Below are 18,628 nucleotides of genomic sequence, written 5' to 3' on the forward strand. Positions count from 1 at the left end.
TGTTCACTCTACATAAGAACATGGCAACTAAAATTCATATGTTCCATGTCGTCGTTTGTATTTTGTGCATTCTATTTTCCTGGTAAAATTTGACATGTCATCTTTCTGAACATAAATTTTTTCCATGGAAATTTTTTAATTTTTTATTTTTGCCATGGCAGATTTGCTATGCTTTCTTAGAGATCATTTTTGCTGTAGAACTTGCCATTGTAAAAAAAAATCATGGCAAATTATGAAATAGTTTGGTCAAACTCGAATGACAATTTTTTGGAATTTTCATTTGTTATATATGTATCATGTTTTTTTAGTAAATGGATGTAATATAGTCACGTGGGCATTTTTCTTCTTCGGTTAGTCCTTTTTATGCCTTTTCAGCCCTTTTAATTAATGGCCTTCTACTGTAGGTGCTCAAATATGGGCCTTCTTTTTGTTACATACTACTCCTTCCGTCTCAAAATTTTTGTCTTACATTAGTCTAGATACGAATGCACTAATATTAAAACGTGACTTGATAAATCCGTATCTCGACAAATTTAAGACAAGAATTTTGGGACAGAGGGAGTATTATTATACTCCGAATAGGGTTCTGTCTTCATCACATAGTTGGAATTGGAATCTGGAGCACCAACGGACTGTGTGCCCGTCACCGACCGTCTTATAATCATGGAGGGTTTTTCCTAGGTCAACTCATCTCGTTTCCAAGTACTCCGGTCATAACACGCTACTGCCGTTGTTCCTTGAGGAGACGTACGAGCCGTCGCCCCGACATCCAGAGTTCCACACCCCTCCGATTCGGCCGGCGGCGGCATTATGCTGCGCTGCTACTTCCGCGGGTCGCCAACAAGAGCAGATCATACTGCATCAGGGAACTGCAATCTTTCTGCTGCTGCTGCTGCTGGTGGTGGTGCAATCGTAGTTGACGCCGAGGATATGTCATACACGCTCAAGATAGCGGGATACTCGAGAACCAAGGCGCTGCTCGAGACCGGCAAGTGGGCAACATCTACTCCTTTTCGCGTTGGAGGCCATGTTTGGACCGTGCGTTATTGCCCAAACGATGATGCCGATTTCGTGTCTATTTACCTAGTTCTTGATTCTGAGGGTGCCAATAAGCATGTCAAGGTGAGATGCAAATTCAGTGTGCTCGACAAGGCCGGGGTGCCAGTGCCTTCTCTCAGCCGTGCCTACAAGTCCGTACAGACCTTCACGCCAAAAGATTCCACCTGGGGCTACAGCAAATTTATCAGCAAGGCGGATCTGGAGGGGTCGCCGCATCTCATAGACGATTGTTTCACCATCAGATGCGATGTCACCGTCTTGAAGGAGATCCGTTGCGAGCAAATTACAAAGCTTAAACGACAGTTTGTAGTGGTTCCTCCGAGCAACATGTGCCGGGACCTCGGCGGTCTCCTCGAGAGCATGGATGGAGCAGACGTCACCTTTCACGTCGGCGGGCAGAAATTTTCAGCGCATAGGTCCGTGCTCGCTGCTCGGTCCTCCGTCTTCAAGGCGGAGCTCTTCGGCTCCATGATGGAGAATGCCGGTGATCCGGTTGAGATCGGCGATATGGAGAGCGACGTGTTCAAGTCATTGCTGCATTTCATATACACGGACGACTCAATGCCTCAGATCACCCGTGAAGACATGGCGATGGCTGGCCATTTACTCGTTGCGGCTGACAGGTACGCTGTCGAGAGGTTGAAACTGATATGCGAGGACAAGTTGTGCAACCACATTGACTCCGACACCGTGGCCACTAGCTTAGCTTTAGCTGAACAACATAGTTGCCGTGGACTAAAGGAAGCTTGCTTTGAGTTCCTTGCCTCTCCTTCCAATTTTGAGGCTATGGTGGCAAGTGATGGTTAAGAGCATCTCAAGAGCAGTTGCCCGTCAGTCATCAAGGAGCTGATTGCTAGATTCCTACCCGCTGAACTAAAAGCGGCGAAGGATATCATCATGAAATTTTAAGTACCACAGTGTGAATATGTAATCTAAATTTGGTAATTCAGTTTTTACTAGTCCTTGATGCATGTATGGCTGAATGTTCGCATGTCTAAATCTATATCTTAGTTATGTAACTTTAGACGAGCTTCAGAAACAGAAGTAGCTTAATGAGCAATAGAATGTTAAACAGTAGTCCTTCTAATGTTTTAGTTAGTCTCTATGGACTGCTAAAGATGGATGTCATGCCAATCTTGCATGTTGGAGCCTTGTTACTTTAGATTTAGAATTCAGATAGTGGCAGTTCTACATAGGCACTGAAAATACTAATGTTGTTGTACACCTTTGATCATGCCAGGGTAAATATGTTTTTATTTGTGTATAAAGCTTTGAAGTTTACCATGCTACAATTTGCTATTGCCAAAATAATGTCACACTGTAGCCATTAGCACTTTCAGAAAGGATGGTGTGGGCGTTTCTGCTCCGGTGCTCCCCTCCTGGGCTGAACACGGGGTGGAAAACACATCGACGGCCAGGATGAACCAAAAACGGTTCATAACGAGGGGCACGGTCGTCTTTGTTGCCCCCGTGTATAGCCGTCGAGGAGCCCTGGGAGGCCCGTACGGGCCCGGTTAGATCGTATGCCCGGCCATATACGTATGCCCGTCCATATACGTATTTGTTTGTATACGGCGGCCTTTCATGCACGCGTGAAGCCGCCCGCGCGTGGGGCAGCACGTGTCACGGGTAGTTGCCAAAACTGTCCCATCATATAAATGTGGACGGCAACCACCTCCGGCCGCATCGCCCACCATTTCCCCCCGCCGCATCGTCTCCCTCTCTCCACTCCCCACTCCCCACTTCCTCTCCTCTCCAACCTCCTCGTCTCCCTCACCGCATCCTCTCCATCGCCATGGCGGACGCGGAAGGCGAGCGCCTCGATTGGGGTGCAGATCTGGTGGAGCAGGCGCGGCAGGTCGCTGTGGGCACCTTTGTGAGGGGGCGTGCCGGCGTCCAGCGCGGTGCTCCCTCCGCCGGAGATCTGGAGAAGGCGGGGGCGGGCCGCAGCGGCGCGGACCAGCCAGATGCGCCCGCTCTGGCGAACTCCGGCGAGGCGCAGAAGGTGGAGGCGGGCTCTGGCGAGGCGCAGAAGGTGGGGGCGGGCTCTAGCGAGGCGCACGAGGTGGAGAAGGTGGAGGCCGGCCCGGCGAGGAGGAGGCGGCGTAGAGGGTATCTGCGGCTAACTTTTAGTTGGTAGTTTTTAGATTGTAGGGTTTGTGGCCAGAACTTTGTTTGGTTAGATTTGTTGGAGGTAGGGTTTTCTCTGCATTAGGGTTTTTCTGTATTTGATTCGTGCAAGAATGGTGGACCACATATGATTATTAGATTAGGTTAGAAGTAGCCAGATTGAGGGATGGGGTTTTTTTCAGATGCTTATTAGATTAGTAGTGGAATTTTTGCAATTCTTTAGGTGTTTGGAAGTCAAATATATACTTCTGTATTGGTTTGGGTTGGTGCCTGCTTTAGTTCTTTGGCTTGATGATTAATTAAATGGATGCTTAGTTCTAGGGATTATGGCTGTCATAGTTGCAATTCTTAGATGCTTGATTGATGCATGTTGTCATAGTTGCAGTTATTTGCTGCTTGATTGATGCCTGTCAGGTAGAGGCTATGAGATGGGTTGTGCATGGCCTTGTGTTTTTGGAAATTGTCTACGTGAGGTGATTAGATGGTGCATTAGTTTGGTTGTAAATATAGTGAAGGATGTGCTCATGTACTGGGTGTTGTCATGTTAATCAAAAAGAGATTCTCAAGGGCTGGATTTTTTTGTGCTGGATTGGGGCTTCTGAAGGAGAGGGGAAGCGTTGTCGAGGGGAAGGGGCATTCTATGCTTATTTAGTTTGGGTTAGTAGTGGAATTTTGTCGTTGCTTCAGAGATATTGACAGCATTGAACATCCTCTGCAATGTCGTTGCTTCAGAGATAAAAGCATCTTGGGGTTTTTTCAGATGCTTATTAGATTAGTAGTTGAATTTTTGCTTGTTAGATTTAATTAGTATGAGGTTGAATACCTTATTTAAGGGGGAATTTAAAGTCAGATAGATGTCATATGATTATTAGATCTGTAGTTCAATGCTGCTGACATTTATGATTATTTGATTTGATCTGTGGTTCAATGATACTGGATGGAAACATATTTGATTTGGAATGCATTAATTAAGATGTGCCAATGAATTGATTTAGATGATACAAGATTCATCTATAGTATAATTTGTTGTTATTTAGGTAAGTAATGAAATTTTAGATGTTTGTTGGAGATGTATGCATTTATAGTTGAAGTTGTACCTAATTAACTACTGCATTATGTTAATATGTGTAGGAGCTTTGCTGCATTATCCCAAAAATAGTAATTTGTGCATATTAAAATTTGTAGTTGGCTTCTGTAATTAGTATATACTATATGTAAAGTGTGAAGTAAACATTCCAAGGCAGGATCCTAGCAACAAAATATACTATATGTTTCCATTAAGTAGTGTGGGGGGATTCTCTCAAAAGAAAAGTGTTGGGTTAATCCAGGGAATGTCAAGAATCAGCTTGCATTTTCATTAGCATTTATGAAGGACGTCATTTGTCTGTTAATTGATGCTTAGATTTTGTATTTATAAAGAAAGCATTTGGTCACTTGCAACATACCAATGTGGTTTACGTTCACAATTTTGTTTGTAATGACATTCTGTGAACTGCAATTCAATTCATTGTAATTGATGTGCTTGTTTGACAATATAGCAGCAGGAGGAGGATCTTGTGGGCAACAAGAGGAAGTGGGACAAGACTGGGTTCTACCCATATGACTCTAATGAAGATGAGCCGTACGAGGTAAGGCCTAGTTGAAATGTTATTTCTGCATTGAGTTAGTATTATGTGTTTTTGAATGCATAATGTATTAATGGTAGTCATTAATGTGTGCAGTATGAATCTGGAGATGATGTGGTTGAGGGGAACGTCGAGTCCTTTAAAGAGAAGGAGGTGTTGAAGATCAGGGCCCAAGGACCTGGTATGTACTACAACCGGAGGAATGAAAAGTACCGCTGCCCCTACTGCAGCAGGCCCAAGCCCAGGTCTGGGTTATTGGAGCATCTGATGGAACATTGTCGGGCTACATCGATCTCCAGTGATGAGTACAAGATCAGGGCTCAGCATTCTGCCCTCCTGAAGGTCCTGAGAAACCCTAACCTCTAGTCGTACATCATGCTGATCATCGGAAGCTAGAAGTCGTACTCATCATCAGTATATTTGATGATATTTTACTTTTGGAAAGCTGCATCTGGGTCTGAACTGCTTAGAAACTAGCTATATTAATGTAATGTAATGTAATGTAATGTATTCTGTGTCTGAACTGGATCTGTTGTGAACTGCCTGCTACCTGTGATGGTAACCTAGAATGCTATCTATATATGTGTGGCCTTAACTTTATTGGTGGTGAATGCTTGCTTCATGTTTAGTTGTTGTTTCGATGGTGCAATGATTACAAATGGCGCTTCAGTGTTGCTTCAGACATGCTGCAACACTTGTCTATGATGTGGACAAGTGCAACATGTTGTGCCCATGTGCCAATTATACCAAATATTGAATGTGGCAATGTTCCAAAATGGCTGTCATGAATTATAGTACATGGGGTTTAGTAAAGTTACTAATAATTGTTCATCCTCACACATTCCATCAACGCATAATTTGAATAAGCAAAAAGATCAAATGTTCCATCATTTGAACCTATGTTGCAATTAGAGAGCAAATATTCCATCATCAAAGTGTGAAGGAATTAAATGTAAATTTAGAAGAGTAATGTAATACTAGTTAAAAATAATGTGTGCAAAAAAAAAGGAATTTGAAATAAGATCTACTTTATTTTGTAATAAAGTTATATTACCCTACTTATAAGATCTACTTAAGCCAGTTTTTGAACAAATGTGATTTTTCCCACCACCTCCAAATCACCCAAACTTTCTTGAGCATGGTGACCCACATGTGCCAATCATGCCTATGAAAGAAAATTTGGAAAAAGAATATTTTACAATGCCCCCTGAGGTATAGACCGGTGTTTTGACCAGTCAGTCTAGAGGGCATTATAAAATAATAAAAAATTCAAAAAGATATAAAACCTTAGAAACCCACCTTTGTTTGTGCAATAGATCATGTGTGCCAAAGTTGAGGTCATTTGGAGGTGGTCGAAAACATAACCGTGTATTCCGGAGGGGCCATTTGGTCACTTAAGCCAGTTTTTGAACAAATGTGATTTTTCCCACCACCTCCAAATCACACAGACTTTCTTGAACATGGTGACCCACATGTGCCAATCATGCCTATGAAAGAAAATTTGGAAAAAGAATATTTTACAATGCCCCCCTGAGGTATAGACCGATGTTTTGACCAGTCAGTCTAGAGGGCATTATAAATTAATAAAAATTCAAAAAAAATATAAAACCTTGGAAACCCACCTTTGTTTGTGCAATATATCATGTGTGCCAAAGTTGAGGTCATTTGGAGGTGCTTGAAAGAATGCCGCATTCCGAAGGGGCCATTTGGTCTAACTTAAGCCAGTTTTTGAACAAATGTGATTTTTCCCACCACCTCCAAATCACACAAACTTTCTTGAACATGGTTACCCACATGTGCCAATCATGCCTATGAAAGAAAATTTGGAAAAATATTATTTTACAATGCCCCCCTGAGGTATAGACCTATATTTTGACCAGTCAGTCTAGAGGGCATTATAAATTAATAAAAAAATCAAACAAATATAAAACCTTGGAAACCCACCTTTGTTTGTGCAATAGATCATGTGTGCCAAAGTTAAGGTTATTTGGAGGTGGTCGAAAAAATGGCTGTATTCCGGAGGGGCCATTTGGTCTAACTTAAGCCAGTTTTTGAACAAATGTGATTTTTCCCAGCACCTCCAAATCACCCAAACTTTTATTGAACATGGTGACCCACATGTGCCAAGCATGCCTATGAAAGAAAATTTAGAAAAAGAATATTTTACAATGCCCCCCTGAGGTATAGACCGATGTTTTGACCAGTCAGTCTAGAGGGCATTATAAATTAATAAAAAATTCAAAAAAATATAAAACCTTGGAAACCCACCTTTGTTTGTGCAATAGATCATGTGTGCCAAAGTTGAGGTCATTTGGAGGTGGTCGAAAAAATGACCGCATTCCGGAGGGGCCATTTGGTCTAACTTAAGCCAGTTTTTGAACAAATGTGATTTTTCCCACCACCTCTAAATCACACAAACTTTCTTGAACATGGTGACCCACATGTTCCAATCATGCCTATGAAAGAAAATTTGGAAAAAGAATATTTTACAATACCCCATGAGGTATAGACCGATGTTTTGACCAGTCAGTCTAGAGGGCATTATAAAATAATAATAAAAATAAAAAAACTTAGAAACCCACCTTTGTTTGTGCAATAGATCATGTGTGCCAAAGTTGAGGTTATTTGGAGGTGGTTGAAAAAATGACCGTATTCCGGAGGGGACATTTGGTCTAATTTAAGCCAGGTTTTAAACAAATGTGATTTTTCCCACCACCTCCAAATCACATAAACTTTCTTGAGCATGGTGACCCACATGCTCTCAAAAGTTGGGGTCATCTCATGCATGCCTCCACATGCATCATGTACAAGCCGGACCATTTGGGTCTGCCAGAGGGCAAGTTTGAAAGAGGTTTTCCTTGCCGGACCCATCAAATGATCCCAAACTTTTTGCACAGCGTACCATGACCATGGCATGCTTGTGGGAGGAGAATTCATACACCACGGCCTCATTTTGTTGAAATCCAATTAATATCCATGTGTATTACATGTACGTGAGCATGTGTAAAATTTATTAGATGACTTGAAGGTCAAAACATTAACTTGTCATATATGCAAAAAAAAGTGTGTATTGAACGCAAGTGAGCATGTGTATAATTTAGTGTGTGATTTGAAGATCAATACACATCGCAATATGCCAAAAAAAGTGCCCACCTACCAGAGCAGGAGAATGCATACTCCACGGCCTGCATACGACTAGGAACCTTGCCGTGCATGGGCCAGGATGCAGGCCCGTGGTGCAGAATATCTCTGTTGCTAGTAGGCCCCATGGGGCAGAGGGGACGAGGGTTAGGCAATGTACTGCCTGCAATTGATAGGAGCTTGGGAGTGGAGTCGCAGCCGAGTATATAAACCGGTGCGGCGCTCTCTCGCTTGGCGAGGTGGGACTAAACTCCCACCACCCAACGGTTGTGCGCTGTGATGTGCCCTGCGCGGCTCCGCCTTGGGCCCAATTCGGGCGGGCTGGCCCAGGGCAGCGTTACCCGCATGCTGATATGTTTTATATTTTATTTGTTTCTTTTCTTGTTTATATTTCTAATATTTAAAATCAAATCTCTTTTTTTCTATATTATTCCTAATAGTGTTTACTAAAATTAAAAAATATGCCAAATTCGGTTGTGTTTTATTTCATTTCTTCGTACTCTTTTGTATATTGATAATATTTACGAAATATGAACTAAAATGTTGTGTTTTATTTCAATTCTTCATTCTAATATTTCTTATCTTTATTATTTTTTAAATATTTTTAGTTTGTAAGATAAAATGTTCTATTTTATTTCACTTCTTCATTCTAATATTTGTTCTCTTCTTTATATTTGAAATATTTCCAAAATGTAAGATAATATGTTATCTTTTATTTCACTTCTTCATTCTAATATTTGTTATCTTCTTTATATTTGAAATATTTCCAAAATGTAAGATAATATGTTGTCTTTTATTGCACTTATTCATTCAAATTTTTCTTCTGTTTTCTATATTCTCCTCTTTTCTTTGTTCTGACAGTTATAAATTCAAATAATGTATGATATAATGTTGTCTCATATTTCACTTTTCATGGTTGTCTTTCCTAATAATAAATTTTATTTTCTGTTTCATACTTGAAATATTATTAAATCAAATATAGTTGGGACAATCGCATGTATGCCTCCACTTGCACCATGTACTACAAGCAGGTTCTTCTTCTCGGTCTCACCAATTGATACCAAACTTTTATGCACACCCTACGATGACCATAGCAAGCATGCCTGGCAACTACCGTTCATTTCCGACACTCTATGCATTTTGTAGGCATTTTGCGGTGATAAAACCCTAGAACACTGCCGCGGCATGACGCAACGTGTGTTTTGTGTCCAAACTCGTGCACACCTTGCCTAGGGGGCCACATTGGTCATGCTCACATGCTCCCAAAAGTTGGGGTCATCTCATGCATGCCCCCACATGCACCATGTACAAGCCAGACCATTCGGGTCTGCCGAAGGGCAAGTTTGGAAGAGATTTTCCTTGACGGTCCCACCAAATGATCCCAAACTTTTTGCACACCATACCATGATCATGGCATGCATGTGGTAGTAGAATTCATACACCATGGCCTCATTTTTATTGAAATCCAATTAATATCCATGTGTATTACATGTAAGTGAGCATGTGTAAAATTTATTAGATGACTTGAAGGTCAAAACATTAACTTGTCATATATGCACACAAAAATGTGTATTGAATGCAAGTGAGCATGTGTATAATTTAGTGTGTGATTTGAAGATCAATACACATGGAAATATGCCAAAAAAGTGCCCACCTACCAGAGCAGGAGAATTCATACTCCACGGCCTACATACGACTAGGAACCCTGCCGTGCATGGGCCAGGATGCAGGCCCGTGGTGCAGAATATCTCTGCTGCTAGTAGGCCCCACGGGGCAGAGGGGACGAGAGTTAGGCCATGTACTGCCTGCAATTGATAGGAGCTTGGGAGGGGAGTCGCAGCCGGGTATATAAACTGGTGCGGCGCTCTCTCGCTTGGTGAGATGGGACTAAACTCCCACCACACAACGGTTGTGCGCTGTGATGTGCCCTGCGCGGCTCCGCCTTGGGCCCAATTCGGGCGGGCTGGCCCAGGGCAGCCTTACCCGCACGCTGATATGTTTGATATCTTATTTGTTTCTTTTCTTGTTTATATTTCTAATATTTAAAATCAAATCTCTTTTTTTCTATATTATTTCTAACAATGTTTACTAAAATTAAAAAAATATGCCAAATTCTGTTGTGTTTTATTTCATTTGTTCGTTCTCTTTTGTATATTGATAATATTTACAAAATATAAACTAAAATGGTGTGCTTTATTTTAATTCTTCATTCTAATATTTCTTATCTTTATTATTTTTGAAATATTTTTAGTTTGTAAGATAAAATGTTCTGTTTTATTTCACTTCTTCATTCTAATATTTGTTCTGTTCTTTATATTTGAAATATTTCCAAAATGTAAGATAATATGTTATCTTCTATTGCACTTCTTCATTCTGATAAAATGTTCTGTTTTATTTCAATTCTTCATTCCTAATTATAAATTTTATTTTTCTGTTTGATACTTGAAATATTATTAAATCAAATCTAGTTGGCACAGTCGCATGCATACCTCCACATGCACCATGTACTAGAAGCAGGTTTATCTTCTCGGTCTCACCAATTCATACCAAACTGTATGCACACCCCAGGATGACCATGGCAAGCATGCATAACGAGTATCGTTCATTTCCAAAACTCGATGCATTTTCTAGGGTTTTTCCGGCGACAAAACCCTACAACACTGCCCCCACGTGACGCAACGTGCGTTTTGTGTCTGAATTCATGCACACCTTACCTGGGGGACCACATTGGCCAAGCCCACATGGTCCCAAAAGTTGGGGTCATCTCATGCATGCTTCCACATGCACTATGTACAAGCAGGACCATTCGGGTCTGCCGGAGGTCAGGTCTGAAATTGGTTTTCCTTGACGGTCCCACCAAATGATCCCAAACTTCATGCATACCCTACGATGACCATGGCATGCATGCGTGAAAAGTATCGTTCATTTGCGACACTCGATGCATTTTCTAGGGTTTTCCGGTGACAAAACCCTACAACACTGCCCCCACGTGACGCAACGTGCATTTTGTGTCTGAATTCGTGCACACCTTGCCTGGGGGACCATATTGGCCAAGCCCACATGGTCCCAAAAGTTGGGGTCATCTCATGCATGCTTCCACATGCACTATGTACAAGCAGGACCATTCGGGTCTGCCGGAGGTCAGGTCTGAAATTGGTTTTCCTTGACGGTCCCACCAAATGATCCCAAACTTCGTGCATACCCTACGATGACCATGGCATGCATGTGTGACAAGTATCGTTCATTTGCGACACTCGATGCATTTTCTAGGGTTTTCCGGCGACAAAACCCTACAACACAGCCCCCACGTGACGCAACGTGTGTTTTGTGTCCGAATTCGTGCACACCTTGCCTGGGGGACCACATTGGCCAAGCCCACATGGTCCCAAAAGTTGGGGTCATCTCATGCATGCTTCCACATGCACTATGTACAAGCAGGACCATTCGGGTCTGCTGGAGGTCAGGTCTGAAATTGGTTTTCCTTGACGGTCCCATCAAATGATCCCAAACTTCATGCATACCCTACGATGACCATGGCATGCATGCGTGACAAGTATCGTTCATTTGCGACACTCGATGCATTTTCTAGGGTTTTCCGGCGACAAAACCCTACAACACTGCCCCCACGTGACACAACGTGCGTTTTGTGTCCGAATTCGTGCACACCTTGCCTGGGGGACCACATTGGCCAAGCCCACATGGTCCCAAAAAGTTCGGGTCATCTCATGCATGCTTCCACATGCACTATGTACAAGCAGGACCATTCGGGTCTGCCAGAGGTCAGGTCTGAAATTGGTTTTCCTTGACGGTCCCACCAAATGATCCCAAACTTTATGCGTAACCTACGATGACCATGGCATGCATGCATGACAAGTATCGTTCATTTCTGACACTCGATGCATGTATAATATTGTAGAAATGATAGAGATATTATAAATATTGTTGAACATATACAAGTATACAATAACTAATAGGTGTCACAAAGAGTTTTTTTTAGGGATGAACCAATGATATTTATTTTGAGGGAAGAAACAATGCAGGTAGGTGGGCCGGCCCAGACCACAAATAAGTGTCGGATCCATATTGTGGGGCCCACAACGCTGCGCTTTCCATGCACGTCGATCACACGCACGTCGATCACAGGAGTAGTTGTCGTTCTGTTACACAATTCTGGGATCGTGCTAATCCATATGTTCCTAATCCCTACGATTGAGGAGCACGTTCAGCCTCGCTTCAACGGAGAAAAATATAGATCGCGATATTGGCCACAGGGAAGTTACGACGACCTAGGCGTCGACCTCGTATATAATCTCCTCCTCCTCGCACATGTCGTCGACTAGATCGACTCCTGCCGGCGAGGCGTCGACAGCTCCGTCCGCCGCATCCCACACGCCACAAAAACCCCGAGAAGATCAAGGTCGTCCGCACGTGCAGGCCGACCTCGACGAACTATGTCGAGAACGCATCGTCGACTTCTTTCATCTTCGTCGACCGATCAAGTAAATTGTCCTCCTTCCCTCGCGCCTTCATAGCAAGCTACTTCCCCCGTCTCGTTGCTTTGATGGACTTAGTTTTACCACATATTTTCAACTAGTATGAACTCGACTAGATGCATTCTGACCAGATGGTATAGATGAAAACAATCTTTGGTTCTTTCATAGCATGGTAGAATAAGATGTTGTTTCTCGAGAAGCATGATGCAATACATTTTTTGTCACAAGATCCAATTATATTTTTGTCACACGATCCAATTATATTGTTGTGCACATAGAAAATTAAAGAGTTATTAGCATTAGATGTTGATGAACCTCAAATAGGTACCATTGCTATAGACTCTAGTTTATTTACAGCTGAACAATTTGTCACCCTGTTAATAAGACAACTAGACGAATTAGTAACAGTTTACCATATTAAATTTATTGATTATATAATTTATCTGATACTCAAAGAACTTGATCAGATGCAAGTAAATTCAATTACCAATTGTAGTTATTTTTTTATTGCCTCATGTCAGCACACACTTGGCTGCATGTTGCAGTATACATGGTGATAGTTTTGTATTTGCATTAGTGTTATTTTTGCATTAGTGTTAGCTACTGCCAGAAAGTTTTATATTTTTGCATGTCTATTGTTATTTTTGCTTTAGTGTTAGCTAATGTCACGAAGTTATATATTTTCTTTCAATAGGATGCACGAGCTGAATGGAGAAATAGTATGCGCCGTTGAGAAATGGTGCAAGCTTGTTGCAGCTCTATCGAGCGGTCAACGCGCTAGAGTGGCTGATACAACATTGCGCAGCATGCTGCAAATACCATCTATTAAGATGCGTACCCTACTGATTAGGTATATGATTGAGAATTTTCAGGCCAGCACGGGCAGATTCATTATACAAGAGCAGGTTGGGGAGGTGACTCTCGGTGCGGTCGACGTCGAGTGCATCTTTAACCTCGAGAACCAAGGACTGTCCGCTTCGGACATTCTGACTGAAGAAGGCGAGGACATGAAGGAGCGGGTGCCGCCACAATTTCTTAATAAGACATCAAAAAACATAGTGATAGATAATTTCATTGAGGACATAATTAAAAGTAAAGCCACCGACGACGATTTCCTTCGCAAAGTAGTCCTTGTCCTGTTAGGAACAATTATTGCTCCCATGTCGAGCAAGATTGTGCCAAAGCAGTACTACACTTTGGTCGAAGATGTGAAATGTATTTCAAAGATTAACTGGAATGCCTTCACCATGCGTGTTCTCCTTGATTGCCTTCGCATAGTGAAGAAAGGCAAACACCTCCGCCAATGGCCGAAAGGCAATTTGGCTCTCTTGTAGGTACACATATGAGACATGTTGCATAATGTCAATTATCATATCATTGCAATTTTATGTGATGTATTTTACTAACTCTAAATCCTTATATTTTTTTGTAGTACTTGTACTGGGAGAAGGTGCAACCGGTCGAAGGCGAATGCGCCTATAATCCCAACTTGTCCATACAACCTCTTATGAGGAACTGGACAGAAGGTGCAGCCACTATGAGAGATAGGTTCGACTATGACAATGGGCGCGGCCGTGGTAATGTCAGGGTAAGTCATTGTGTTTCGTCTTTCTTAAATGTTTTGTAACTTAATACTATTTATTTTTTATTCATCACATGTACTTCAATATCGCATGCAGATCGAAAATAATATCACCCAGGAGTATAGGGCTCAGGAGCCCAACATCCCAAATAATGCGCCTACCATGAAGCCAAAACCAAGCCTGCAACTGGAAACGCAAAGAAGTCGACGCACAACCGCATTGTCGGAAGATTTGATGGAGCTTCTAATGAAGCGGTGCATGGACTTCATACACACCCAGATGAGGCAAATCCCTGATCAAGTTGCTGAGGTATCACACCCAAACTTAATAGTTTACAGTATGTCTGCTGTTTTAAATCATGCTAGCATTACTAAGTTTATATTTCTATTGCAGAGATTGTTGGAGAAGTTGAACAAAGCAGGTGTCATGTACAAGCCGGCTGCTGTCGTGCCATCCGCGGAGAATGATCCAAACGAAGTGGATTCGTTCGAGAATGGTCCATATGAAAAGAAGGAATTCGTGTACAAGGAAGACATGGACAGTGATGGACAGCCGATCATTGACATGACGCAACCTGATATAGTGCTTCCCGACCATAAAACCGTACCTGAGGTACTATGTATTTATCTTTCTGTCTATAGTTTTCTCTTTATTTTTTACGTCTAGAAATGTTCACACGATTTAGTTTGCCAAACAGAAAACCCCACCGAAGATGAATAGACACAAGGAAGCTTCACCTGTTAAGCGTAATGATGTATGTGGGGGTACACCGGAAAACCCTTGGGTGGTTGGTACTTCTACTCTAGCACCTTCATCGGACATAGACATTTGTCCATCTTCTATTAGCAAGTTCATGGCTAAGGCGAATGGAAAAAGGGTGCAACAATCAATAAGGATGAGGAGGTTATGTCCGGTAAGCAGAAGCGGGCCGTTCCCAAGAAATTTGAATCCCCCTACGCACTTGACAAGCCCGGCAGGCGTACCAGCCATGGTCAGAGAACCTCTGGTACTAGTACTGCTACTAGAGGTATCGTAACTAATATTATTATTATTTTTTATTTACTACCAATGCATATGATCACCATTGTTGACGTTCATATTATTTCATGCAGCTCTATTTTCGAACAATAATGTGCCGGAGGTTGTGGCAGATGAGTTGACATCGAAAATAATTGATGCAGTTGTTTCGTTTGTCGAGTTAGCTGCTAGCACTGAGAAGAACAAGAACAAAAAAATTTACTACAGTGAAGGGCATGGCATAACTCTGACTTCCGAAAGGATTCTATCGGTACTAGCTCATAGATGGCTGTCGGACGATGTAAGTACTACTTGCATGTCCTGTTTTTAAAATGCTCAATAATCTATGTCTCAACTTTCAACATGTAATGCGCTGATATTCTATGTAGGTTATCGATGCTTATATGGGACATTTGGAGCTGTGTGTTGCTCATGATCTTTACCTCTGTCCAGCGTGGAGGTCCAAATTCCTTGTAGATCGTGCTATCGCACAAGACGATCCATTTCCATCGAGCTGCAACATGGATAGTGCTCTGACCAAAGTTGAAGCAGTTAATAGAGTCACGAAAGAGTATACTGTGCGTGATAAGGTACGTAATGTTTGTGATTGATCACTACAGTATAGTTCATCAAGTATTTCTTTTGATCCATAATGGTTTTTTGCACTGTAGACGTACATCGCGTTGAATATCGACAATAGCCACTGGATGACCGTGGTCATGCACATGATCAAGAAACAATTCCAAGTTCTCGATTCGCTCTATCCTCTGGACCTGACTGAGAGGACTGTTAAAGCACTGGTAATGTAACCAATATTTGTACCATTGCTCTTACATATTGTTTGTGATTGTTCTTTCACACTATCCTCTTTATAGCGAATGGCTATAGCACACAATATGTGTCAGGCAAATCTTATTACACCAGGGAAATATCCGGACATAAGTAAGTGGCCTATCAAGGAGTATGACATACCCCAGCAAGAGGATGGATGAGTTAATAGGACATCATGCACAATCAAACAACAACACACATGTTCGTATTGCCCACCGCTAATGTTTGCATATGTACCAGGAACTCTTGTGGCCTTTTCGTCACAGAATGTCTAGAACATTGGGACGGGGACCGAATCGCCCACTATTTTACACAGGTATGCTGTTATTTATGTTTGTAGACAAGCTACTATGGTGGTGTAGCAACTTCGGTTCATGTAACCTTTATGTCATTTTTTGCAGGCTACCGTTGACGCAAGGAGAAGACGTTTCGTCGCAGAGTTGATTATGTCACCTTCGAACTCGATGGAGTGTGTGAAGAACAAAATTCGCGAAATCGCAAGGAAAAGGCGCGCCTGAAGAATTCATGCGGCATGCAAGATTGAAGTTTTAGTGGTTTGGATTTAGTCCGGTTGAAGGTTTCGACGGCATGATTATCTTAGGGGTTCTATCATTTTTATGTAATAAACAGGGCATCTCGAATATTGTGACACATGCATGTGTATGTGTCTGTCAGACAATTCGCTCGTACAAGACAATTCGGTCATAAAATTCGCTCGGAGAAGACAATTTGGTCGTACCAATAAAGTTTTGGCTTCACTTATCAATTGTTCTTGCTTAATATTTTTCTCGTTTCCAATTTTTTATAATTGTATTTTTCACGGCTTCACTTATCAAGTGTTCTTACTTAATATTTTTCTCGTTCTCCATTTTTTTATAATAGTCTATTTTTCTCTTCAACTGCTCTCGTGAGTTTCATATTAAAATTTTCACAATCTTAACTTTTTTTAAAACTCTACCAAGCTTAACCTTCTGCCTTAGCTATCTGCATGTCATCATCTTGCATAATCTCCTAGTAATTCCCCCTCATCACATGATTATGAAAAGTAGTCATGGTAGATAAGTAAATATATCGAGCCAAAATGTAATATTACACTGATCAAAATTAGTCATGTCAGCTCGTTGGCTCTATTGCGTGTTATCAGGCATCATGTTTTTCTATTTTGTTTTACAAACCTGTCATTTTTTTATTATATGTATAATTAACTTTTTATGTACTCACAATAATGCCAGGCACGGCCCATCTAACCACGTGAGGGGCCCCACAGGCAGGCTATCTTCCCGGCAGCGCTACACCAGCCCATTTTGCCAGGTTCACATTGATCTTTCCCCTTTTCTCGTTTCCCTTTCCAAATCCCTAGCCCTCCCTCTCTATTTGCGCCTCCAAATCTCGACGGCGAAAGCATGACAGCGAGCTGGGCGTCGGGCGGCGGCGGCTGCGGCGAGAAGAACGGTGGCGACCGCAAGTTAGGTCGAACCCTGGGTCCTACAAGCAGGTGGGGCGGATTCAGTGGCACAGGAGGCAGCGGCGGCGGATCTAGTGGAACAGGGGCGGGGGTTTCGTGGGCAACGGCGGGCCGAGAGAACCCACGGCTAGGGTTTCTTCAGTGCTACACTTTGGTGGCAAAAAGGTAAGTTATTTACCGTTGTTCTTTACATCCCAGCATTACGCCCATAATTCATCACCTGTGGCCATGACAAGCTCCATCTATGTGGTCATCAGGAAACTCCTAGTGGCCGTGTCTGCGTAGATGTAGACAATTTTGGCAGCAAACTCGGGGGATGTGTGTTTGAGGTTAGTCTACTGAGCATGATATTCAAACTAGTACTGCTATTGCGGTCAAGCTGCAAAAAAGTTCAGTGTTTAACGCTTGCAGCGACAAGTTCAGTTATAAAATGACTTGAATTGCTCATGATTTATTTAGGATGATATCACTTCTGAGTATGTTGAATGGGTTGATGGGGAGTGGGATAGCAAAGCAAAGTCAGTCATTAAGTATCTTTCCATGAAGAACAAGAAACTGGAGACTAAGATTACAGAATATGAAGCTGGAATTAAAAGGAATGAGAAAGAAAAGAGGGAAATGGTTAAGATGCACAAGGAGATATTGCTCTATAGGGATAGGATTTTAGGATTTGGAGGTCTTCTGTATCTTGGCCTGCTTGCCATTATGATTGTTGTCATAGTTAGCAAGTAGATTGTTCATAAAGTTATTGACATCATTGTAATTGACATGATGAAATGCTGCTGAATTATTTGCTATTCAGTTTATGGGCAAAGTGTAACAGAGATTGCAGCATAAATAACATGGGGCCATCATGATTGGTAGACAATGCACTTTTGGCATGTTCTATATTTGACAGACAATGCACTTTTGGCATGTCCTATATTTGACAGACAATGCACTTTTGGCATGTTCTATATTTGGTATGTGATGCACATGGGCACATCACCTAGCAACACTACTGATTTATGCAGCAGCCTAGTTCATTGTCTTGTTGCAACATAGGAGCAACATCTAGCAGCTTCCATGCAACACTGAAGCAAAGCAACAGTACATATTCAATATTCAGAAATTTAACTGAACTTGGCACTTAGGGTGAGCAGTAGATATTCAGTTCTTCAGCCACAAAGAACCCGATCAAACCGTACCGATTGCATAACTTATATGCTTACATATAAAAGCATACCTAACCAACATCAAACCCAAAATAATGTTAACTTATATGCTGAAACATATAACAGCATA

The 18,628-nt window shown here is 41.9% G+C and overlaps 1 protein-coding gene across 1 annotated transcript; it reads left to right on the top strand.

The window, feature by feature from the left end:
• The first annotated feature begins 591 nt into the window (after positions 1–591).
• Positions 592–2,229, top strand: LOC123152562 (BTB/POZ and MATH domain-containing protein 1-like). The gene has a single exon (XM_044572084.1). It carries the CDS (start codon positions 811–813, stop codon positions 1,864–1,866), a length of 1,056 nt encoding a protein of 351 aa, XP_044428019.1. The 5' UTR covers positions 592–810; the 3' UTR covers positions 1,867–2,229.
• Positions 2,230–18,628: the final 16,399 nt, after the last annotated feature.

This window comes from Triticum aestivum, chromosome 7A, assembly GCF_018294505.1.
Source record: "Triticum aestivum cultivar Chinese Spring chromosome 7A, IWGSC CS RefSeq v2.1, whole genome shotgun sequence".
NCBI classification, from domain to species: domain Eukaryota; kingdom Viridiplantae; phylum Streptophyta; class Magnoliopsida; order Poales; family Poaceae; genus Triticum; species Triticum aestivum.